This window comes from Elgaria multicarinata, chromosome 14 (assembly GCF_023053635.1).
Source record: "Elgaria multicarinata webbii isolate HBS135686 ecotype San Diego chromosome 14, rElgMul1.1.pri, whole genome shotgun sequence".
In the NCBI taxonomy this organism is placed as follows: Eukaryota; Metazoa; Chordata; class Lepidosauria; order Squamata; family Anguidae; genus Elgaria; species Elgaria multicarinata.
Genome location: NC_086184.1, coordinates 22,403,768 through 22,429,294, shown reverse-complemented (window position 1 = coordinate 22,429,294; position 25,527 = coordinate 22,403,768). Strand labels below are relative to the sequence as shown.

The following is a 25,527-nucleotide window of genomic DNA, read 5'->3' as shown; positions in this document are numbered from 1 at the left end:
AGACCTTCCATTGCATGCAGTTCTTTCATCAGGCAAAGACCTCTTATCGGAAGAAGGAAATCTTTGTAACAAATCCATCATTGTTTCACTTTCATGTCTACTTTAGCCCTTTGTGACATGGTGATAAACAGATGTATGAACTTGGGCTTGGTCCCTTTTCTTCCCATGCAAACTGCTTCCCACAAAAAAAACCTACTGTGCTGTACTTCTAAGGGCCTTGGGAGAAGTGGGTTTGCTGACCTTCCTATTTTGGGCCAGACAGAATGCACAGCTGGGGCATCTGCACCTCCATGTGGAACTTCTATCTTGGAGGAATGGACAACTTACCATACAAGGAGGATCCTGACTCATTAAGTACAAGAACAAAGCTACAGATATCAGAGATCTAGATATACAGATATTGCTAGGTTCATAATAATGGTAAAAAATTGATCGAAGCAAATTAAAACTGGGCTCCCTTTTGTACACTGGGGTTCAAAGTTGGTCTTGGATTAGGAGAGGCTGAATTCCAGGCCACTATTTTATCATATTAGGCTAAAAGGTTATAAACATTTATTTACTTATATTTATTTAAAATGTTTACACCCCATCTTCTTATCCATAAGGGAAACAGTTTAGAAAAAATAAAGATATAGCAAAAAGCATAATAATGCAATTGCACCCCTAGCAGCAATAGAAATATGCAGTTAAACAAGAGCATAAATTAGGTGTGGGCAACTTGTGTCCTTCTAGAAGTTTGGGACTACAACGCCCATTAGCCCAAGCCAGAATAGCTAATAGTGGAGGATGGGAATTGATGGCCACATATTGCCCCCCCTTAAAAAAGCAAGGTCTTAACTTGTCATCTTAGTAAAGGGGCTAAGTGAGCTTCCTTTGGGAGGGAAGTTCTAAATCCCAGGTGCCCCCACTGAGAAGGCCCTGTTTTATGTGACAACCCACTGCAATCAGTTGGTAAAGGAAAACAGAGCAGGGCCTCTGAAAATTGCTTGCTTGCTTACCCATATATCCTGTTCTTCTTCCAGGGAGTTCAGGGAGTCATACATGGTTCATGCTGTTATTTGCACTTTATGCTGTGGGAAAGATAGTGACTGTCCCAAGGTCACGCACTGAGCTTCATGGTTGAGTGGTTTTTTTTTCTAATCATAGTCCAACACTTGAGTCACTATACCATGCTGGCTTTATAAGTCGGCAGGTAAGTTCATATAGGAGAAGCTGTCCTTAAGAGAGCCTGGCTCCAGACCATTTCAGATCAAAGCCAGTACTTTGAATTGAGCTTGTATCAAAATTGGACTTCTGTGCTCCATGTGGCATGGCTCAGCTAATCATGTTGTTAATGCCACTGCATTCTGTATCAGTTGTACTTTCTAAATACTTTCCCATGTGGAACACATTCCAGGAACCATTCACATTGCCATATTGCTCCCTCACCCTCTCTCCTTTTTTGTTTTTGTCCTCACATATTTTCTTCCTTCCTCACTTCTTTCTTTTTGTTTTTTGTTCTTTCTAGTTTTGGTATGATTCACGATGGAGAAGGGAATCCATGCAGAAAAGCCGAAGGTAACATTATGTCACCCACTCTCACGGGAAACAATGGCGTGTTTTCGTGGTCAGTGTGCAGCCGACAGTATCTTAACAAATTTCTCAGGTAGGTTTCAGATTGGAGGTTCCCCCCACTTTTAAAAATCTCAATATGGGACAGATATCCTTGCAGAATAAAGTTGTATTATTATTATTATTATTATTATTATTATTATTATTATTATTATTTCTTACCCGCCTCTCCACTTTGATCGAGGCGGGGAACAACAATAAATGATAAAATACATAATACTGAATTAAAGCATAATATACAGTGTTAAAAACATCCTAAAAAACATCCTAAAAACATCTTAAAATTCCACTGGATATGCCTGCTGGAAGAGATCAGTCTTGATAGCTTTCTTGAATGCTAGAAGACTGTTAAGTTGACGAGTCTCCTCCGGCAGGCCATTCCACAGTCTGGGAGCAGCAGAAGAGAAGGTCCTCTGGGTAACAGTTGTTAATCTAGTTTTTGCTATCTGAAGTAAATTTTTCCCAGATAACCTGAGTGGGCGGGGTGGATTGTACGGGAGAAGGCGATCCCACAGGTAGCCTGGACCCAAACCATGTAGGGCTTTGAAGGTAATAACCAACACTTTATTTATTTATTTATTTATTTATTACATTTTTATACCACCCAATAGCCGAAGCTCTCTGGGTGGTTCACAAAAATTAAAACCATCATAAAACAACCAACAGGTTAAAAACACAAATACAAAATACAGTATAAAAAGCACAACCAGGATAAAACCACGCAGCAAAATTGATATAAGGTTAAAATACAGAGTTAAAACAGTATAATTTAAGTTAAAATTAAGTGTTAAAATACTGAGTGAATAAAAAGGTCTTCGGCTGGTGACGAAAGGAGTACAGTGTAGGCGCCAGGCGGACCTCTCTGGGGAGCTCATTCCACAACCGGGGTGCCACAGCGGAGAAAGCCCTCCTCCTAGTAGCCACCTGCCTCACTTCCTTTGGCAGGGGCTCACGGAGAAGGACCCCTGTGGATGATCTTAAGGTCCGGGCAGGTACATACGGGAGGAGGCGTTCCTTCAAATAACCTGGCCCCAAACCGTTTAGGGCTGGATGACACTTTATACTATGCTCGGAAAGTAATTGGCAGCCAGTGAAGAGATTTTAAAACATTTGGATGTTCCAGATCATGTGATGAATATTGTATGGTGTGGGCAGGCATTGATGCTCCTTTTTCCCCATCATCCATGTCTTGAAAGGAAATTTCTGGAGAGAGGAAACTTCTGTGATGTAGAGCAGTGGTTATGCAGGGTTCTCTATCACAGAGAGAACTTCTGCTCATAGAGGAGTCTTCCCTCTTCAGGCATTTCCCCTCAATACGTGGACAATGGAGGATGGGGCCGGGAGGTCAATGGAGATATATATATATATATATATATATATATGGAGATATATATATATATATATATATATATATATATATATATATAATCAGTTGTGAATTTTTAAACAAAATAAAAAAACCTAAAAGAAAATAATAAAAAATAAAAATAAAATAATAAAAAATAGATATATACAACTACATATTTCAAAATCAGTTTCAGATATCTCAATTGCTAAATGTAAAGAGAAAGAGAGAGAGAGAGAGAGAGAGAGAGAGAAGGAAAAGTAGCATAGATTACACATAAACATCTGTAAAGGCAGACCAAATGTCTGAGTATAAGCCCATTCGTAAGTGACGCCTGTATGCCACTCTTTCAAATGTTGCTAATGTTGTTAAGTCTTTAATCCACTGCATTATAGGAAGTGTGGTTTTATCTTTCCAATGCTGTAGAATAATTCTTTTGGCAGTCAAAAGGGCATGAAAAATCCATTTACGTTGACCGTGTGTTATTTCCCAAGAAACTGGTACATAATCTAAGATGACATGTACACCAGAAAATATTAAAGAGCTTTCTAATACAATCTTAAAATTTCCTCCCCAAAGGTGGCAACTATTGGATGTTTCCAGAACATATGGTTTGTGTGGGCTATATTTGTCTGGATAGGGATGGTGATCATTCTGAGGCATCATTGGTGGTGACTGGTGATGCCTGTGGCCTTCTGCTGAGGGCTTTGCAGCCCCAGTGTGGGGATAAGGATTGACTGTGGGGCCATCTTCCTTTGCACACCCAGAGATGTAACAGGGATGTCCCTCCTTTCTCCAAATGGGGAAATCCTGAGAGGTGCCAATTCTATAATCAACATCCAGCAGGCAAATAATATTTCTCCTGATTACATAGCCTGGATAGTGCTGGCATAGCAGAGTAGCACGTGTATGGTTTTTAGCTCGTTCCAGTCATTCGTATAGACTACAATTAACCCCCAAAGCTGTAAGAGTACAAACCATAAATTTTATTCTAAATTAAGGATCCTCTCACCTTCTTTAAATGCCACATGTAAATTGACACATCATCATGTTCAGGACTACCTGGAGGATGGCGTTTAGGATGACCGCTACAAAAGTTTTATGACTGCTACTTGGAGGGTCAATGAATACAACTTGAGCTGCATATCACCCTGTGATGTTCTATAGACATGGGCCATTCTACCACACCCAGCAAGGCCTGAGCATGGGGAGGCATTTGAGGGCGGGGTAAGGAGTGAGACGTGCCCAGTTGGGATTTGACAAAATCAGGTTGTGCCATGGGGCTGGGAGGGGTTAAATGCTTGCCTATAAAATTGGCTCTTACCCCTCCCAGATCCTTCTTGTTTTCATGGCTCCCCCCCTCCCTGTAGGCAGTGTGAGTTTTTGGTCGCCATTCGGGGCCAAGGAGGATTTTTTTACTCATGTTCTAAAATTGTGCATGAGTTTTTTCTCCTACTCCACACTATAAGACAGCCTGGGAGCATAAATAGGTTGATTTGGTGATCTCTTGTTAATTTGGTCACATTTGTCTTTGGGCAGGTATGAATGGGCATCCAGAGGGATTTTAGAATGGTGAGAATTCTCAGGCACTGTTGCGGTGACTGGTAATTCCCGAGGGCTCTCAGCATTGAGCCCCGCAGCCGGGCTGGGAGATAAGGATTACCTCTGAGGCCAACCTTTCGCACCCACCTTGAGCCTTGTGACCTGGGTTGGGGGTGACACTGAAAGGTCTCCGTACCCTGAAAGGGGCAGCCATTGGGAAGGTGAATTGTACAGCACCAATCCACAGGCCATGAATGGCTCGCCCTACTCAGAAAGGTCTGAAAATCAGGCCAGACTGGATGCCCTCTTAGGTCACCCTTTGCAGATAGTTAATAAATGTGGCCCTGTTTAAACCCAAAGTTCTGTGTGTCATCTCTTTATTTACTGACCTCTGTCCCGCAAAAAACAGCAGTGATCAAGTGGGTCAAGTAGATGCATTTCTTCCTTACAGTACTGCTCAAGCAGATTGCCTGATCGATGAACCCAAGCAAGTAGGCCAGTACAAATACCCTGATAAGCTCCCTGGGCAGATCTATGATGCTGACACACAGTGCAAATGGCAATTCGGAGCAAAAGCAAAACTTTGCAACCTGAGTTTTGTGAAGGTACTTTTCTTCTTCTTTCCCCCCTCCTTTTTGCAACTTCCCATCAACGTTAGAACTTGCAGCAGAGTTATGAAGAAAGACTGTATGAATGAGTGGAGGGCTTCCAATGAGCTCCAGGGTCTGTGCTATTTCTAAACCTTAAATTGTTTGGCAAAGGCATTGCTTGCTTTGAAGGTGTTACCTTGGATGGAAGTCAAGGTGGTCCAGGATAGCTGCAGGAAAAGAGTGTGCTTACAGGATGCAGAGTCTAATTGCAGGGAACGTGAAGGGGGGGAATGTGGGGGGGGGGGGGCGGAGGAGACAGGAATGCCCAAGCTTCACTGTGCATTATGAGTGTTTTAGTCTGCACTCCTATAATCAATTTCCTGGGAGTGGCCCCACTGTCCTCAATGGAATTGTCAACTACACATGCATAGGATTGTCTTGTTACAGAGCAATCCTACCTGCCCTGGACAACAGATCTGGACATGGATGAATGGCCCTATCCAAATGCCTGCCAGCCTTGCATTGGCAGGGTGGAAGTAAGAGAAGAGTAGCTCCATACGGTGCCATTCCAATTTCATTGTTGTTGAATATTGTTTCCATTAATGGGAGGGAAATTACTTATGCTAGCTGCACGGCTCATGTAAATGATGCCCAGTGTTGGAAGTATGTCTAGCTACTAGGAGGGGCTTTGGGACCTGTGTCTGCTGAAAATGTTCACAAATTGCCAAACATGGGCTCATGTTTGATTTGCATAATATTCCCAGTTCGCTTCTGTGCTAATTTCCTAATTTGCACACATTTCCACTGTAGGCCCCCTTCCAACTCAGCTACTCTATGAATCTATGCAAGATTAGAAATGGTGTGAGAAAAGAAGATGGGAGAAGAAGGGGTTTGAGGCAAGACACAATGAGAGCATGAGCAGAGTTTTGGCAGCTGAATTTTGGCAGCTGTAGTGAAGGGGAGTGGGTGGATCTTGTTAATGTCAAAAAGGGGAAAGCAGAAGCTGCTGTTTGGGGTTGAATTATTAACTGACAGGATGGGCAAAGGGTGGCGTGTGGAATCTGTGACAAAGACTGATTTTGAAATGACAGTGGGCAATAGCAATAATTCTGGGTTAAGACACCTTAAACCATGGTTTTAATTATGGTGGTTAAGCCAGAAAGGCAGGCTGTGTTGAATAAGGCTTTTTGCTTTATTCACCATGGTTAAAGCCGTGGTTTAAGGTGTCTTCTGAATGCAGCCCAGCTTTCTGGCTTAACCACCATGGTTTAGGGTGTCTTCTGTATGGGGCCATGGTGATTTTGATCACCATTACCCATCCAAACAGAAATGTTGGAGAGATTTTCAGAATCAAGGATGCACATTTTAGTAATTTTAGGAAGTTCAGAAGTGAGTGTAAGAGTGGCAAACTTTGGAAAAAGCTCCTTAGTGACAGAGCTGGTGTGATCCTATATTTCTTGTGTGTGGTATCACACAAACACACTCCCCAGAATGAAGACATTAGGCATTATCTTCGGGTGAAATGGTCACCACTTTATTAATAAACGGTAAAGATCTAAACTGGGAAATAAACATACAGGCCTACAGGGAATTCAGGTTATATCCCATATTCCCCATCTGTGTCATCCCACCTTGGCTCTATCAGGTATAGGTACAAGGCTGGCTTTGTACCTAGTGGTTAGATTTATTAGGAAATAGTTAGAGAATGACAGATGTTCTCTGCAAGCTTATCTCTGTAAGAAGTTCCCATGGGAGTAACTGGTTGACTCCTTTGTCTGGTTCTCTGAGAACTTCAGAATGTTTTGGAAAAGGTGGGAGCCGCTCTTCAAAGTGGGTTGTAACATCCCGCCCTCTTAGCACATGGCCATGGTTTACAGGTCAGAGGACCTGACTGTCAAGTAGCTTTGAATAGGCCTTAAAGGCTGGTGAAAAGCTAAAAAAGCTTTGCTAAGTTTCATCTCTCGACACAGTGCCTGACCTCCCTCCTGCTTTAGATTCCATCTGCTCTTAGGACTTTGAAAGCACTCTGCACATGGAAGCTTTGCTATTTGGACTTTAGATATCTAAGAACTGTGCCATGAAAAGTACTGAGGCTTTTCATAGATTTAGACTTATATATGCTGTAGATTCTGTGTTCGTGCTCAGACTCAGGTGGCGGCGAGTTCCCAGTCCTTAGCAGAAGGATGGGACTTCTGGGCCTGAGGCTTAACCTTTCCTGAAGTCATAGTAATAGGGGTCAGCTCAGTAGTGGTAAGCTGAGATTGACAAGTGCATGACAGATCTCTCTCTGCCCAGCTCTAGTGGCTAAGAGCAACCTTTCCTGAGACTTTGTTTTAGGAGATTGGCCATGTTCCTTTGAGGTACCAGCATATGCAGCATCTGGAAAAGGTCAAAGCAGTTACTAGCGTACCCTATTCACCCTCCCCTCTGAGTGTTTGCCTTAAAGATCGTTTCAGGAAAAAAGAGCCTAACACTTTCTAACCATCGTTCAGCTTTAAGTGTGTTTTAGAGACTCTGTAACCATTAAGCTTGTCTACCATGCGATTTCCTCAATAAAAGAAATCTCACCGATGTAAGTATTTCATGTCAGCTTGCCAGCACGTGTGAATGCCAGAGGCAACAGGCTCTAAACACAACAGGCTCAAAGCACCAGATCCCGATCTGGTCTTTTCATCACCTGCCCATCATGAAGGCAGACGAAGCGGTGCATTGACTGTGCCAGCCCATCTCTGCTGGCCAGCATGAATGAATTAGAGTAGGCATGTATGAGAAATTCATTTCAGTTCATAAATCATGCAGACGTATCTAAGGAAGAAGTTGGAGATGCATGTTTGAGTTGGAGGAGAAAAAGTTGCAAAAATAAGTTAATTTGCAATGTACATTGTTCGCATGTACATATTTAAACATTCAGTGAGAGTAGTGTCATGTGAGAATTTGAATGGGTGAATGAGCCATCACAATTCAAAGACTACACTTCCATTGATGCAAGGTTACACAAATGCTTTTCAGTGGAGCCAGTCCACACTACTGGCTGCAAATATTCAAGTGATGAGAAAAAGGGTGATGTGTGAAAGCATGCATGTGTGAATGGACTCATTCTATGGTTTTTCAAAGACTAGGTTTCATTAGTATATTCCAAAAACACAACAATATTATGGTAGTTACCTTGGATACTTCATGTAAAACAGTGAAAAGGAAAGATGTCAAAGCAAGTAAATACAGTATTGAGGAAGTACACAAGGAGCTACAAATCCCAGAACAATTTCTTTTTCATTGGTCTTATTGCTTTCAAGATGCTGGGGATAAAAAAAGCTGGATTGCTCCAGACGTGAATGATTAAGATTAATAGAAGCTTCTTCTTCTTTTAAATTTCAGGATATCTGTAAGTCACTGTGGTGCCATAAAGTAGGTCATCGATGTGAGACAAAGTTTATGCCAGCTGCAGAAGGGACCCCCTGTGGGATAAGCATGGTAAGATACTAAGGCTGGACTTCTGTGCAGAAGGCCTTTGGTTTAAGTGCCATTCATCACACTGGGACTTCCCAATAAACATGCATAGCATCAGGCTGTTAGATTGTTAGATGGGAGACGTGACTGGCAGAATAACATGGCATTTCTCCTGTGTTTCTGCATCAATTTGGACAGGTACCGCCCATGTGCCTACATATTAAACTATAATGGCCTAAACCATTTATGCAGCCCAAGTATGGCTTCCAAATCATGTGAGGTACTGGTTCCTCTCTATTCAGTCCTGGTTAGGTATCTTGAGTAGGGGTGTGCACGGACCCCCCGCTCCACCCTGCGGGCCGATCTGAAAATTTCGGGTTGGCCCGCTCCGCTCCGCCCATACTCCGCTCCTCTTCGCCGCGGAGCTCCGGCTCCGAATCGGAGCTCTGCAGTGGAGGGGAGTGGCGCCAGGTAAGGCTGGGAGAGGAGGGCGGGGGGGTTACCGGGTCCTGCCGCCATCGTCGCCCATGCGGCGATGGCGGCAGAGCCCGGTAAGGGACCAAGGGAGAGGGGGGCCTTACCTGCCTCCGTCCGCGGTCCGTCGGCGTTTTCAATTGAGCCCGCGGTACCGCGGGCTCAATTGAAGACGCCGACGGACCGCGGACGGAGGCAGGTAAGGGAGAGGAGGGCCGGGGGGGGGTTACCGGGCCCTGCCGCTGTCGCCGCATGGGCGACAGCGACAGCGGCAGGGCCCGGTAAACCCCACTTACCTTTCCGGCGGAGCTCCGGATCGAGGTGAAGGATCCGCCTTCACCTCGATCCTCTTCGCCACACTCCACCGGCCCCCCAGTCCTCTTTGCCTCCGCCTTAAGGGCAGGCGAAGCCCCCCGCTCCGCTTCTAATTCGCCAGTCCGATTAGAAGCGGAGCACATCCCCAATCTTGAGTATTGCATCCAGTTCTGGGCACCACACTTCAAGAAGCACGCAGACAAGCTGGAGCATGTCCAGAGGATGGCAACCAGGGTAATCGAGTCTGGAAACAAAGTCCTATGAAGAGAGACTGAAACAACTGAGCATGTTTAGCCTGGAGAAGAGAAGATTGAGGAGAGACATGACAGCACTCTTCAAATACTTAAAGGGTTCTCACACAGAGGAGGGCTAGGATCTCTTCTTGATCATCCCAGAGTGCAGGAGACGGAATAACAGGCTTCTGTTACAGGAAGTCAGATTCTGTCTGGACATCAGAAAAAACTTCTTGACTGTTAGAGCACTACATCAATGGAACCAGTTACCTAGGGAGGTTGTGGGCTCTCCCACACTAGAGGCATTCAAGAGGAAGCTGGACAACCATCTGTCAGGGATGCTTTAGTGTGGCTTCCTGCATTGAGCAGGGGTTTTGACTCAATGGCCTTATATGCCCCTTCCCACTCTACTATTCCATGATTCTATGATTTCATCCACAAGAGGATGTGACCACATGGTTCAAGATTTGCCCTATTCAAAAAAAGAAAACTCCCTTCATATAAGAAAGCAAGTCAAGGAGACAGCTAGGCTAGGATACTTCTCCTTGACATTCACAGGTTCACCTTGAATCTCAGACTGTATCACTTGAAATCTGTTTTCCCCTTTTCATTCAAATTGACTAACTGTAACCCTAAGAAAAATGCTGTGTTGCAATAATTCCATTATGGGGAATTAAAAAATGGAGCATAGCTGTACTGAGGCACCAAGAGAGGCACCAATATGTTTCTTGCCTCCCCCACCCACAAAAATTAATCCCATGCTCCCATATTGGCTGTCCCTGTATGACAGCATTTCAGTTCAACTCTATTTCATTGATGCATTTTTTTATTTCCCCTTCCACACATTTTTATTATGTGCTTATAATCAAATACATATTTTATTTTCACAATGATTCAATTAGCGATCTAAGAACTAAGAATAAGGATGGACATTTCCCCCCAAATTATCCTTCTGAAACCTAAAAAAGACACACCATCTCTCAATAGACCTATTTGCAAATATTTGATTTTGTTTTGCCTTAATATATAAAGTCAATGCTCTTGCAACATCTCTCAATCAGACAAAAAGAAAACCACAGTTTGATAAGGATTGAGAATGTCCCCTAGGGTGTATGAAATGTTCAAGGTGTCAGTTAGGGGTGGAGGAAGCAGGAAAATAGGACAGAATTAACCTGATTGAGCTTCTAATTGCTTATTTATTTTGGAAGTGCAAATACGGTCTGATTATTGGCACGGTGAGACACATTTCCTCAGGCTCCATTCCTCCCCCTTCTTAAACATTTAGGTACTTATTTCAATCATGTTTATTACTGATTTTCCTTCCCACCTACTCTAAGTCTTATCTTCCTTTCCCTTCTAATGGTACATAATTGCTTACATCTGGTTCTTCTTTTATCTTATCCAGCCATCCTGGCAAGCACTGACGAAGCATTGGTTTTTCCACATTCTTTCCTACAGTGGTGTCGAAGAGGTCAGTGTGTACGATATGGAGACCATGGCCCCAAGCCTATCAATGGCCAGTGGTCCACGTGGACCGAGTGGTCCGACTGCTCTCGGACTTGTGGGGGTGGAGTTACGTACCAAGAGAGACACTGCAATAATCCAAAGTAAGACATTGATATGAAAAGGTATTATATTTATCATTATTTGTTATCCTAAAAAAGATAGGCAACGCAGTAAATGTTTGTGCCTTATGTGGGTGTGTACGTGAATTTTGTAGTAGGATTACAGGACCTACATTGAAAGCAGGATGTGCCACAAAATGTTGCAATGTATCCTCAGTTTTAACGGAAGTGCTTCTGTTCGAAGTTCTTAGCCAGATGGCCTCAGGATACCATGCGCTGTAAGGGACTCAGGGAAGGCTTGAGGGAAGGTTACAACAACTGGGATTGTTTAGCTTGGAAAAAGAAGGATAAGGGAAGACATGATAGAGTACAAAATTATGCATGGTATGGAGAACGTGGATAGGGAGACATTTTTCCCCTCTCTCAAAATACTAGAACCCGGCGTCATCCCATGAAGCTGATTGGTGGGAGATTCAGGACAAATAAAGGAAGTACTTCTACACACAGCACATAGTTAAATTATGGAACTCACTACCACAAGATGTAGTGATGGCCACCAATTTGGATGGCTTAAAAGGGAGTTGGATAAATTCCTGGAGGCGAAGGCTATCCATGGCTACTAGCTCTGATGGTTGTGTGCTTTCTCCAGTATTCGAGGCAGTACACCTGTGTGCCCCAATTGCTGGGGAACATGGGTGGGAGGGTGCTGTTGCACCATGTCCTGCTTGTTCATCCCTGGTCAACAGCTGGTTGGCCACTGCGTGAACAGAGTGCTGGACTAGATGGACCCTTGGACTGATCCAGCAGGGCACTTCTGACGTTCTTACTTTATTAAGGTATTTCACTCCCCCACTGTCCACACACACTTCATTTTTTCTTTTCTAACCAACACAACATTCTGCAGCAGATCCCCACCACCACCACCAGCATCTGGTCCTTGTGGACCCAGACAGACACACTTGGTGCGAGTGTGGACCTGCACCTGAGCTCAGGTGTGTATCCGCCCTGGCTTCTGGTCCTTTCCCCTGCTAAATTAATGGCAGCCACCATTAATGCAACGGGGGAAAGTGTGCAATTTCCAGAGGCTCTGGAAATCATGCGTTCCCCCCTCCCCCTCTGTCCTATTAACACAAGGTAAACTGATTTCAGACACCCCTAGATAGGTAGCTAGCTTGATAGGTAGGGATGTATGGATTGTGTCAAAAAACATTCCACTTGTGTTTCATGGGTTGTCAAGTGCCTTTTCACCCATTGATGGAATCAGATTTTTTTTTTTAGTTTCTGAATTTGCAAAAATTCACATGTGAAAAAATATGCAAATTCCCTGAAAATGTGCAAATTCTCCCAAAATGCATATTTTCAAGCTTCCGCTTATGGGGGAAATGCACATTTTTTTTTGCCATTTTTGGGGTTGTTTTTTTTTCCTATGACAAAATTTGTGCAAAAGTCTCAAAGATTAGAAAATGGTCTGCAATTTGTAGAATCTGCCCAACAGGAGAAAATCTGGTCCACAGAGGAATATGTGGGTTGGACTCATAAAAGTCCCAACTCATTTTGATCCTTTGCAGATTTCGTCGACATCCCTCTGGGTAGGGAGCTTAACATCATTAATAGATGTCATAATCATTCATTGTTGATTGTTATAAGTAAGTGCATACTCTGGAATCCATTGATCATTTTATCCATCCAGACAATCCTGGTTCCAGTTGATTCCTGCCACATGATCACAGCATGTCTTCTTATTGAGACAAGGGATGTGTTGTCTGATCGCACCATTTTTCATTACCTGCTTGTGTCAAAAGTTGTAATTCCATCTTCCTCCTGGGCATGAACAGTAATTTTATAATAAGAGCATACAATACAAGTGGAATGTGTTGAGCTTGTAAGAAAATTGGCTATGGTATTCTGAATATTTCTCAGCATAACATACGTCCTTACAGCACCAAACACCTTTGGAGGTCATCCATAGTACAACAGAGCTATGCAGATTTGCAAAAATCATTATGTTTGTACAAGCTGCTGCAGCGTAAATTCATGGATCTGTTTTCCATACATCACAACATTTTACAATGTAGATTTTTTTCCCCGAGAAAGAAATAGATTGCATAATTTAATAGCTTGGCTGTAAAGCACATGAAGAGTGCCCAGGAGACATAAGCTCATAGTTACTCATATCTACAGGATTGAGTCTTACCTGCTTCACAATAGTGCATTGTTCGCTAAAATATTAGAATGCAATTTTAGACATCTCTGTACTTTAAATGCCTACCAAAGCAACAAAATGGCTTCAACATATGTACTTTTTTATTTGTTATATGCTGTTGCTTGGTGAGTGATCATGAGAACAGCAAATGAAATTGGAGTGCAGAAATAAAATGTTAATTAGTCTAATACTAGAGGGATTGTGCAAGCATGGAATTCCATAAACCTTTGCCTTTATAAAGAAAACAGAGAGCTTTAATAGCCTGACTTCAACTATGCTTACTTTGAAGTAGTGTGATTTTAATAGATCTACTTGTATAAGAAGTAAAAAAAGAGCCCAAGTGGATCAAATCGATGGTCCAGCACCAAGTTTCTCAAAGGAGTGAACCAATTGCTTCCAAGAAATTCACAAGTAAGGACTGAAAGTAACAGCTATCACCCACTGTGGCCAGCAGAAACTGTTATTCAGTGGCATTTTGTGTCTCAACCTGGAGGTTTCATTAGCTATTGGTGCTATTAGTCAGTGACTGAGGCCCTATCTAGACCTAAAGTTTATCCCGGGATCATCCTGGGGTTGTCCCTGCCTGCTCCTGGGATATCCTGTGTGTCATTTACATGAACAGGGACGATCCCGGGATAAACCTTAAGTCTAGCTAAGGCCTGAGTTATCTTCCTTGAATTTCTCTTTCTTCCTTCCTTCCTTTCATATCCCACCTTTTTTCCTCCAAGGAACCGATGTCATTTGGCCGCATAGTGTCATTTGGCTAAAAGCACTTCCTCACCCCTTCTCTGGAGCAATCAAAGTCTTTCTAGGCTCAGGTTTGGAAAATTCCAGGGAAGTAGCTGTGTTTGTCTGTTGCAGCAAAAGAGAGTCTTATGCTCCCATGAGGACTTTAAGATTTATTGTGGCATAAGCTTTTGTGGATTACGTCGGCTCATCTGTATCGGAAGATGCAAGCTCTGGTCCATGAAAATGTATGCCTCAATAAATTGGTTCATCTTTAGGATGTTGCATGACTCTTAAGATCACAAAACCTCAGACCCAGAAGTAGCCCCTTCCTTCCTTCCTTCCTTCCTTCCTTCCTTCCTTCCTTCCTTCCTTCCTTCCTCAGAATTAAGCACAGGGACCTGATACAGTTTGGGATCATAGCATAGGGATAGGGTGCTCTACCCTTTGCCCTACACTGTGGCACTGACCCGGAACAGGGCCCACATGCCTGTAATTTTCATTGTCAGAGGGTTGACAATGAAACTACCATACTCCTCATGGTAGTGTCTCAATTCAGTTTGGGACCCCTGTATTTATTTTAGAATAGGAGGGAGCTCATTCCACAGCCGGGGTGCCACAGCAGAGAAGGCCCTCCTCCTGGTAGCCACCTGCCTCACTTTTCTTCCAAAAGAAAAAGAACATGGACTTCTGGCTTCCGGCATCGGAGCTGCAGCAGCAGCGTCTCCAAGAACTCCAAGAACTCAGAGCGTTCTAAGTGTTTTTTCAAATATTGTAATCACTTTTAACCAATGACTTTGTCCTTGAGGTGAAAGAGCTCTTCAACCACAGTCTTATTTGCCAGTCGGACTTTTGTTATTATTTTATCCCCTCCAACAAACTACCAAGGTCTTTTGGTGCCTTGCTGAATTTTTGATTTTATCGACCATTAATTGAGCTATTTTGTCATTGGATTCCTATTGTAAACCGACAGTGAAGTCGAAACGAATAGCTGCCTCCAAACGGGAGCCTTCTCTACGACCTAAGGAGCCGTTTCGATTTGGTTACCTCTACTGTTATTTACTACCCAAGGAGTTTATCAGGGTCTCGGCCTGTTGGTGACTGTTTGTTGTTTTACCTCTGCCAAGCCAAGCTGCCTGACACCATTTATCTTAACTACAGCAGGACGCCGAGTAAAGGGGGTGAATTGACAAGACTCTTGGCTGTTTTCTGCCAACGCCTCCCTCTTTTTGAACCCTCATGCAGTGTACTCCTCGGAGATTAAGTTACAAAGTTATCCATCTGGAAGCTGAGAAAATTCCTTCCTGAATTTGCATCGCTGGTTTCGCATGAGTCAGTTTTGACTCCACACTTGTAAGTTAATAGTAGCCCTTGGGATAGGACAGGCCTGGTGGAATTTCCGAATTTCACTCCTGCTGGACCATTCCTCAAGAAAAAACTCAAACATTAAAGGAAGAGGGAAGTGAGCCAATCTAAGAACCATTATTACTTCAGGGTGCTTCACACCCGCCTAGGACTTACTTCAGTTATAAATGTGGATGGGCGGGAGTGTTGGTTTGCGAGGATGGAAATAAGGTTAATGTACACTTAGAAATGCATTTTTAATTTTTAACTTCATTTTATATGACATATTCCTAAGATTAGAATTCGAGTTTTATTTGTGTTAAGGCTGTGTTAAGGCTATTATTATTATTGATTACTGATATTATTGATTCTGTTTATTTTGGGGGGTATTTTATCGGCCACACCCCAAACTTTGAATTGTTAGTGTGGCCATGGTTCAAGACTTTCTAGTTCTATAAATGTCCCTATTCAGCTCCAATTCAGAAGTTTTCTAGTGTTGTTTTCCCTTCTCCCCTACTTCCTTCTAACACTGAAAGTTGATAACTCATAAATCAGTATTAAGATACCATCACATAGCATGGTCAACACCCGAGCCCAGCTTCAGAAAGCCTCATGTTAGGAACCTCTGCCCAACCTAGTCCAGAAATCAATATTGGATAATTATGACTTTAAGTCAGGAGAAATAGAGTTAGCTGAGAATGAGTACTGGATAGATCCAGATACCGCAGTCTCATTTTTAAACAAAAAAGACGGTACACCAAATGGTGCCTTCAGAGAATCAATGGTAGGGGACACTCAGGAGGAAGACTCAACTGTATATTCCTCTAATGAGTTTTTAATAAATGAGACAAATGATCCCATACTCATTGAGAGAGGAATAAAGGGTCTTTCACCCTTAGAAATACAAACTCCCTTATATAATGAGGCATTAAACATGCTCAGAAAGAGTTTAGGCAAAGTTGACTCGGTAAACCCAAAGAGTGACTCCACCACCTTGTGTGGGTTATTAAGAGATCAATGTTTTTTATCTAAACAAACAGCAGAGAAAATATTCATCAGAATGGATGTGCTACAACAGGAAGTCTCTGGCCTGAAAGCCATTATTGGAACTTTGGTTGGATTAGTAGAGCTTGGTATTCTGGCTGCAGCACCCCAGATGGGTCTGATGTCCCAGGGAAGGCAGATGGAAGACAGCCTGGAGGACTACCAGGGCAGAGGCAAGCAAAAGGATGACTGGCTCTCCGTCAACTTAGTGATTAAAGAACTAAATAATATATTTCAAGATTGAGCAGAAACACTTTCCCACCCCAATCAAATGGAGCACGAGGCCGGCTCTGATAGCTCCTTCTCCATTCTCAATTTAACTCCATCCGATCCAAGACAATTGCTAATTGATGAGTTTCCTGGCGAGGATTTAGACATTTCCCAAGTGAACAACAGTACCACATTGTTAGATTTGACTCAATTAGGCCCAGATCCTACATCATTAGACTTGGATATTTCACAGGAGCCTCTCTCCTTCTCAGCTGAGAAGGTAGGACAACCAGCTATACCTCAAATAGGGGGAGAATAGGGGGACAAATAAGGGGAGAATAGGGGGACAAATTCTCCCCTGGAAAATGGCTTTCCTCAGGAGAGATCTCTAGATGATCTGCAGGTAGTAATACACAATTGGCCACTCAGGAACTCAGGGCGGATAACAAGATTAGAACAAGAATTCATAGCAGAAATTCAGTCTATTCTGGGGACATCACTGGACATAGGAAGTAATGTACGTTGTAAACGTTTGTCACAATATGGGGATAGTGGCAGTTTGGAATTAACTTTTTTGGACTCTGATATCCGGAGTAAATTTTGGTCCTTACTGCACAAGTTCACTGACAAAGAGCTATTGTTTGAACTAAAACAACCTTGATACGATTCAGGTGGGCTAGATATGAATTTCACACCATCTCTACAAGAGAGAGGAAGAGAAATCCACCCAAGAGCTGGAAATGAGGAGGACAGGAGCTGGGAGAACCACAGATATAATATCCCTTCCTTCATCACCTACCCAAATAATATACAAATACACGACCACAGAAATGGAAGGAAGATCACACATTCCAACTCAAACACAAGCCATGGGAGATATCTGAAGAGACCTGAGGATCGAAATCATCAGCTCATATCAAAATCTTCCCACAGAGTCTGGGCTGATCCCCATAGGCCGAAACCTCCAGGAAATCCCAGATCTTGGGATAGTTACAAAAGAACAAACTTTCAAGATCCAGAGACTTATAAATCAGTCCGAAGACATCAGTTCTGACTAGGCACAAATCAAAAAGGGCTGAATATAATATCTTGGAATTTAGCTGGCTGGGGAAATAAATTGGTGGATAAAGAATTCGTTAGAATGCTCCAACAGTATGACATAGTCTGCCTGCAAGAAACTTGGTGCTGCAAACATAACCCCTCCCCATCTCCAGGGCTTTAACCAACCAGCCACAAAGACAAGCAAAAATGGCCGAGGGAGCGGGGGGTTAGTAACCTTTATTTCGACAGAATTGGCAGGAGAATCTCAGATGGTGGACTTTGGAGTACAAAATAATTATCTTTTACCCTTACAAATTAAAACTGAAGATGGAAATATCCTCCTCTGTATAAATATTTACTTCCCCTCTACAAATTGCCTACTGGTGGTTGACAAAACATAGAAGGATTTAACATTCCTCCTGGAACAGATATCCCAGAAGGTTCCAAGTGCACTTATCTTCATCTGTGGGGACTTTAATGCATGAATAGGAGCAGTCTCAGAGGGGCTCTTGCAACCACTCGGTATAGAGTTGGAAGATTTTTTTTAACAGCTCACAGTTCCATCGATAGTAAATATAATAAGCAGGGAGTAAAGTTCCTAGAATTCCTATATCATCACAACTTCTACACTCTCCATGGGAGCCCCTTGGACAAATCAAGAGGCCACTTTACTTACCTGTGCAGAGGAGGAGGCAGTGCCATTGACCATGTAATGGTCTCCCCAGCATTGTTCCCTTCAGTAAGCTCTTTTGAAGTGCTGGACCGTCCTGAAAGTGACCACCTCCCAATATTAGTATCATTATCCCCACTAATTGAACGAGCAGCATTGACCAAAACCGTAACTCTAATTGGAGAATTGCTGGGGGAGAGAAGACTAAAATGGTCCATAAAACTGAGTAGTGATATCCAAGAAAAATTACACAGTCAGCAAATGATAAACCTACGCCAAGTATTCTGGGATAAATCTGCAAATCATTTAGATGCCTTCCAACAAATTACTACAGAACTGAAGGCTTTTCTGGTAGCACCGGCAAATAAAAGCCAACCAACAGCCTACACTGGCTGGTTTGATGCCCAATGTAAAGCGGCTAAGAAAAACCTGTCTAGGGAAATAAGGGAATTCCGCAACAAACCACCTGAAGAAGCCTTAGGAAGCCTTATTAAATGTAGGTTGGATTACAAAAACCTGCTTAAAAACAAGAAAGAAAAATACACTAAAACTCAGTGGCAGAAACTAGAACAGGCAATTTCAGAGCGGAATGAAGGCAAATTTTGGGATCTAGTTTCTCGGGGCTCAAATGAGATAAGATCAACACTGGACATATCTATCTCTGCACCAACTTGGGTCAAGTATTTTTCTAATATATTTGATGCCCAACCCTGGCAACTGGGTGAGACAGGAATGATCCAAAAAACTATCGGCCGATCAGTTTGTTCGATGTCTCCTCAAAGTTATATGCAAGACACTTACTTCAAAAATTACTTGATTGGCTAGAAACGAACCAATTTATACATGGGTGAGCCATCAAGAACTGTCTAACCCACCTGAATGGCAACCGGTCACTAGCAGGGAGATAAAGACTCTTGTCTCACATTTGCAACTTAAAAAGGCTCCTGGGGAAGATCTTTCACCTCCGGAGCTTTATAAAGAACCCTCAGAATGGTGGATACCAATCCTTGCTGCTTTGTTTACCAGGATTAATAACACCGGACAAATGCCCTCCAGATGGAAAGTGAGTATCATCTCCCCAATTTATAAGAAAGGAGACAGGAATGATCCAAAAAACTATCGGCCGATCAGTTTGCTGGATGTCTCCTCAAAGTTATATGCAAGACACTTACTTCAAAAATTACTTGATTGGCTAGAAACGAACCGATTTCTACATGAAGAACAAGCTGGTTTCAGAAGCGGATATAGCACCATTGATCAATGTTTTACTCTGAATTACATCATCAGGAAATATACCAAGAATATCAAGAGTCATCTATATGTAGCCTTTATTGATCTTTCAGCCGCCTCTGATTCAATAAATAGAAATAGATTTTGGGAAAAACTACAAAACACCAATATTGACCGTAGACTATTGATGCTGATAAAAGAGCTATATAGTAACACTGAAATGAGGGTTAGAGTTGGCCTAAATGGCTTTCTAACAGAACCCTTTGAAACAACCCGGGGAGTTAAACAAGGATGTCTCCTGGCCCCTTCCCTCTTTAACATCTATGTTAATGACCTAGTGTCACAGTTAGCCCAAGTAAACTCCCCTTCCCCAGTAATCATGAACAGAACGATCTTTACTCTAATGTACGCAGACGACACAGCACTAATCTCTCTCGTGCGTTTGGGCCTGAAAAAGCTTTTAGGCACTCTCAGCTCTTATTGCAAATCTGAAAACCTGGCAATAAACTATACTAAGATAATGGGCTTCAGCAGCCGCAGACCTACACATGAATGGACTTTGGACCAACAGGTCATTGACCAGGTTCGCTCATTTAGATATCTGGGTATTCTCTTTAGTGAGTCCCTGTCGTGGAAAGGGCATAGGGAGGCAGCGAAATTGAAAGCACAAAAAACTATAGGGGCTCTAATGAAGTTTTATTATAATAAAGGGGGACAGTTGATCGAACCTGCCCTAAAAATCTTTAACACCAAAGTAATAACACAGTTGCTTTATGGGTCTGAAATCTGGGGGTCTGACAACACCTTGGAGCCTTGGAGATTGTGCAGAACAACTTCCTTCGAAAACTTTTCTCTCTTCCATCTGCTACCCCTGCAGCTTTTTTGCACACAGAAGCTGGTAGTCCTTCAGTTAGGACAAGAATTGAGAGTGCGCAGCTAAAATATTTTAAACGAATCACCATCTTGCAAAATGAGCATCTTCCTTCTAAGTGTTTTCTAGAAATGGATAACAATTCTCATTGGATGGCAATATTCCAAAAGCTCCAGTATAGTTATCATCTCCCTGAATTGAAGTTTGCTCTAGGCATGGATAAGAAGCAACTAAGGGATTGGTGTTTTTGGGTAGATTCCAGGAGGGGCCTGCAACTTATTAAAAATTCTAAATTCTCTCGGTGGTTCCGTCTTCTAAAAACAGAACACTATAGAGCATGTTATCTGTCCAAATTGAGGCCACTGCCCCTGAGAAATGCTTTCATTGAATTGAGGTTTCAAGTGATGCCAACTGCAGTGCTGGATGGACGCTACCACAAGGTCCCATTTGAATCGAGATTATGTATCTGTGGTCAACAACAAGTGGAAGACATAACACACTATATGTTAACTTGCCCTCTGTATAGGGACCCAAGAGAGAGACTCTTGAAACCGCCGCTGACATATGGAGGCATGAATGCCCAGGCAGAAACAGTTCTCTTCCTCCTTAGCAATACCAACAGTTATGTCACTCATAAAGTGGCCCTGTTTGCACTGGCAGTGAAAAAGATTAGGAAGAGAGAACTAGATAAAATTGCCATAAACTGCCACGGAGACTCAAAGTGCTGAACGAAATGAGAGCTTTAGTCACAGTAAATTTAAACTTGTCTGTATGGTTCTCTTGGTTATTTTAAACTGGTGTTTAATTTTATAGTTGTATGCTTTTCTATGGATGTATTTGTCATGGCCTTCGGCTAGCACAATAAACTGATGATGATGATGATTTTAGAATAGGTGGGTGGGTGGGAGAGATATAACTGCTAGCTACATCTTTAAAGTAAAGTGTAGCTTAGCCCTCTAATTCACAAAGTCTTGGCTTTTCTTTGTCAGCATTTGCAGCTGAACTAAAAACTTTACATCTGGTTACCAATCACAAATCTAAATCCAGTGTTTCAAATCAATTGTCAATTGCTCAAGATGATATTAAATGTTCTTGGTTTTATAATAGCTGTTAGTCATATACAGCAAAATGATTGACCAACATATTCTTTCTTTTGCTAAAGGCTTTGCAGAAAGGAGTTTTTTGTATCACCCTTATCATTTTAGAAGCACACACATGGAAACATGTTCCAGCTTGTTTTGTAAACATATATCAAAATGCCAAGTCTGAGCAGAGCCCATAAAAAGTCTAATTGTGTGAATTGCACCTGGATTTCTGTCCTATATATGTTAACAAGTTCTTTCCTTGATGGATTCAGCTGAATAGAATATTAAGAGATGGTAGCAAGTTGCATGTAATGGACAGCATCCACTGATTATGAACCATATAGGGATTTGGAAATTGTTGTTCGGTAAATACTGTGCACTAATCGGAAAACAATTTCCCCATAATGTATCAGGGTGATTTCATACAATGTAAGAGGTCCTGGATCAGCTCAACAGAGATTTTGCTCAGGGGTGACATTTATTTATTTATTTAAGCATTTTTATCCCGCCATTCAGCCAAAAAAGGCTCTCACAGTGGCTTACAAAAATAATTATGTACTTAGGAGACAGGCATGGATAGACGATGACATTTGTTCAGAAACCTGGAACAGAATCCACTTTGCTTGCTGAATAAGTGAATCATGTAATTAGGGATGTCAGAGAATCTGCAAAGTATTCACATGAGTTCAGATTTCTATGAATCCAACCTGTGGGTTCTGCAGTGGACCAGCATTTTCTAAGTTGTTTTTCCACTTTGGGGAGGGATTTGCACTCATTCGTATTGCCACAAATTTGAATGGACTAATGTACATTTGTGCAAGTACAATGTGCTAATGTGGATTAGGGGTAATGCAAATGACTGCTAACACAAATTAGGGTGAGCAGAATGAACTTCTGTGTTGTTGTTGTTTTAAAAAACTGATTCTGTCAATGAGTTGGTGATGAAATGAAAGATCATCTGAGAAACACTGACAGAACGGATTTAACAAAATTTGTACATCCTTATAAATAACCAGACCCAAGTAAGAACCTGCATTAAGCAAGTCCTGGGCCAGGTACTTAACATATAGAAGTACGATGACCAGTGAAACCAAATTATGTTTGGCCACTTACAGCTGCATAATAGCCATTCATTGTTAAATGTGTTGCACTATGGGCCAAAACCTATGAGATCCGTGAAATCGGTTATTGGATCTCCTAATGTTTTAATTTTTATTTAATAAGAACCACAAGGGGCTACAGAGTTGATTGGAGTAGTGGCATTGGGGGAGGTGAACTGGGATCCTGCACTGTTTCTATGATTTAAATTGTGGGCCCCCATTGAAACTTGGATTTACACTGCTATTGAAAATGATGTTTCCCTTAGCATGGCAAATAGCAGCATTGAGAGGTGATTTAGAGTACAGAAATGGCTGGGTAAGGGAAATTCTTCTTCCTCCAGTATCACTATTCCAATCAAACTGAGGACCCCCCACCCCATACACACACACATACAATGGGCTGTTTTTAAGTAAAAATGAAATAAAATGTTTGGAGATCTGAGATTGGATTAGGAAATTGTATTGGATTCATATGTTCATATGTTTACGCATGCATTCAGGGGCGACTTTGGATGCTAGCCATGGAAGATCAGATAAACTAGCCCAACATATACACAGGGTAAGAGAGTATTTTCTGGTTGATGAGAGATTTTATTCAGCAAGCAACCTTTCAGATGACAGATCATTTTTGCTTCATTTATAGGACCTTATTGGATGGCATATACTAGCTCAATTGTTTTGGTGAATGAAACAAAACCCAGGATCTGATCTAAAGCTTTTTAAATTAGAATGTTTTGGTGTGTGTGTGTGTGTGTTTTAATTCTAGAAGCTAATATGACGTTAATGCATTTAACAGTTGATTGCCTACTGAATGTTTGGTACTGCAAGGGAGGAAAAAAGTGTGTGTTTTCTTTGTAGGCCTCAGTACGGTGGCAAGTTCTGTCAGGGCTCAAGTCGCATTTATCAACTTTGCAATGTTCAGCTGTGTGCTCCTAATAGCCCTGACTTCCGTGCCCAGCAGTGTGCAGAATACAACAGCAAGCCTTTCCGTGGATGGTACTACAAATGGAAACCATACACAAAAGTGGAAGGTAAGCCCGTAACAGTGTTAGACCAATTTCTTGCATGTCTTGCATTATCAATTTGAAAATTTGATATGCTGCCCTACCATCACCACAGTTCATCAAGTCAGTTTACAAAAGGTTGAAACCATCTACAAAGAACACCCACAAGGAAAGCAAGCAGAAAAAAAGTGGACAGCAGTGGAGAGAAATATCTTTCATGAAAAAGACAGGCCAACAAAGCTGTTTTTCATTGCCACTGAAGACCAAAAAGAGATACTAAAGTAGAACTGGTATAGTGGAGTGACTGAGAAACTGGGCTGTGGATCAGTAAATCCCCAGTTTGTATCTCACCTCCTCCATTGAACTCATTCAGTGGTTTTCAGGGAAGCCACTCTCTCTCGACCTCAGTACCCCATCTGCAATATGGGAGATAACAATACTGACTTTCCTTAAAGGTTTGCTGTAAGGATGACAACTTCACAATGCATGTAATCTTGAACACTTGAATGCACTATTTGAATTTTAAGTATTAAGTAGCATTACTATAGTTCTTGGGAAGGTGTTCCATAATCAAGGTGCCACCACAGAAAAGGCACTATCCTTGGTTATCACATGCCTAACCTTCTAAGAGAGGACTCCTCAACCCCCATCACCAAGGTACCCACAGAGGATGATTCTGCTGGGCATATTCCTATGGGGGGGGGAGGTGTCCCATCTGTCTATAGGGTTTCATAGATCAAAACTAGGAAGGGACGGACTCACCTGTGTCCAACTCTTCAGACACTCATTCCTCTCCGCCACTGCCACCTGAGCTTCTTTGAGGCTCAGCAAGCATCTGATAACGTTGTGATCCCATCTGATCTCATCTGGAGCCTCCACTGTGCACAACAGTGGAGGCTCCAGAAATTACATATGTTCCCATTGTGAAAATGGTGGCTGTAAAGGCCCCATTTATGCAAGATTAAAGCTGTGGATGGAATGTTCACACCTTTAATCTTGTATAAATGGGCCCTTTACAGCTGTCATTTATGCAACAGGGGAAATACATAATTTCTGGAGCCTCCATTTTGTGCAGCAATGTAAGCTCCAGATGAGGCTGGCTGGCTGTTGGGCTCTCGTCAGGCCATGCGGGCACTTGAAGCATGGGCTTGCGAATGTGCTGCATCCAGGGAGCTTTGTCTGGGGGTGGGTGGGTGGACCAGGGCGAGTCCTTGGACTCCTGGACCCACTTAAGGACCTGTGACATCCCTAATCAAAATGAGCATGCCCAGAAACCAATTCAAAGGCAGAGAAGTTATTTTAACCCTGGTGATATAACATCCACTCTGCCGGTAATGGTATGATTACCTAAACAAGTATTCTGGCTTTGTCTATCCGTTTTATTCCTCATGTTGCCAGCAGTTTCCAGGATGGAATATAAACACTATATGTTTTTTAGAGCTATAGTTTATAATTGGCCCATTTTATGTCTTTTCAGAGGAAGATCGCTGCAAACTCTACTGCACAGCAGAAGACTTTGATTTTTTCTTTGCAATGTCCAACCGAGTGAAAGATGGGACCCCTTGCTCCCCATACAGAGATGATGTGTGCATTGACGGGATATGTGAAGTAAGATTAAGTGGACAATTCCCTCCATCACAATGCCTTCAAAATAGTTCAGTGGCAGAGCACACACTTCGCATGAAGAAGGCCCCATGTTCTATCTTTGTTAAAGAGAGTCTCAGGTAGCAGAACTGGGGAAGATGTCTGATCTTGGAGGTACTGCGTTGCAGTGGTTCTGCTCCTACTTGGATGGCCGATTCCAGAAGGTGTTGCTGGGGGATTATTGCTCTGTGCCATGACTTCTAAGCCATGGGGTTCCACAGGGCTCTATCTTA

The 25,527-nt window shown here is 42.4% G+C and overlaps 1 protein-coding gene across 1 annotated transcript in view; it reads left to right on the top strand.

Moving 5' to 3' along the window:
• The window catches only part of ADAMTS18 (ADAM metallopeptidase with thrombospondin type 1 motif 18), a 144,957-nt gene that overhangs the window by 81,150 nt on the left and 38,280 nt on the right, over positions 1-25,527 (top strand). The window contains exons 11-16 of the mRNA XM_063141445.1: positions 1,508-1,645; positions 4,950-5,103; positions 8,464-8,559; positions 11,016-11,164; positions 23,505-23,677; positions 25,128-25,258. Of these exons, the coding sequence (XP_062997515.1) occupies positions 1,508-1,645; positions 4,950-5,103; positions 8,464-8,559; positions 11,016-11,164; positions 23,505-23,677; positions 25,128-25,258 (841 nt within the window). The remainder of the gene's footprint in view (positions 1-1,507; positions 1,646-4,949; positions 5,104-8,463; positions 8,560-11,015; positions 11,165-23,504; positions 23,678-25,127; positions 25,259-25,527) is intronic.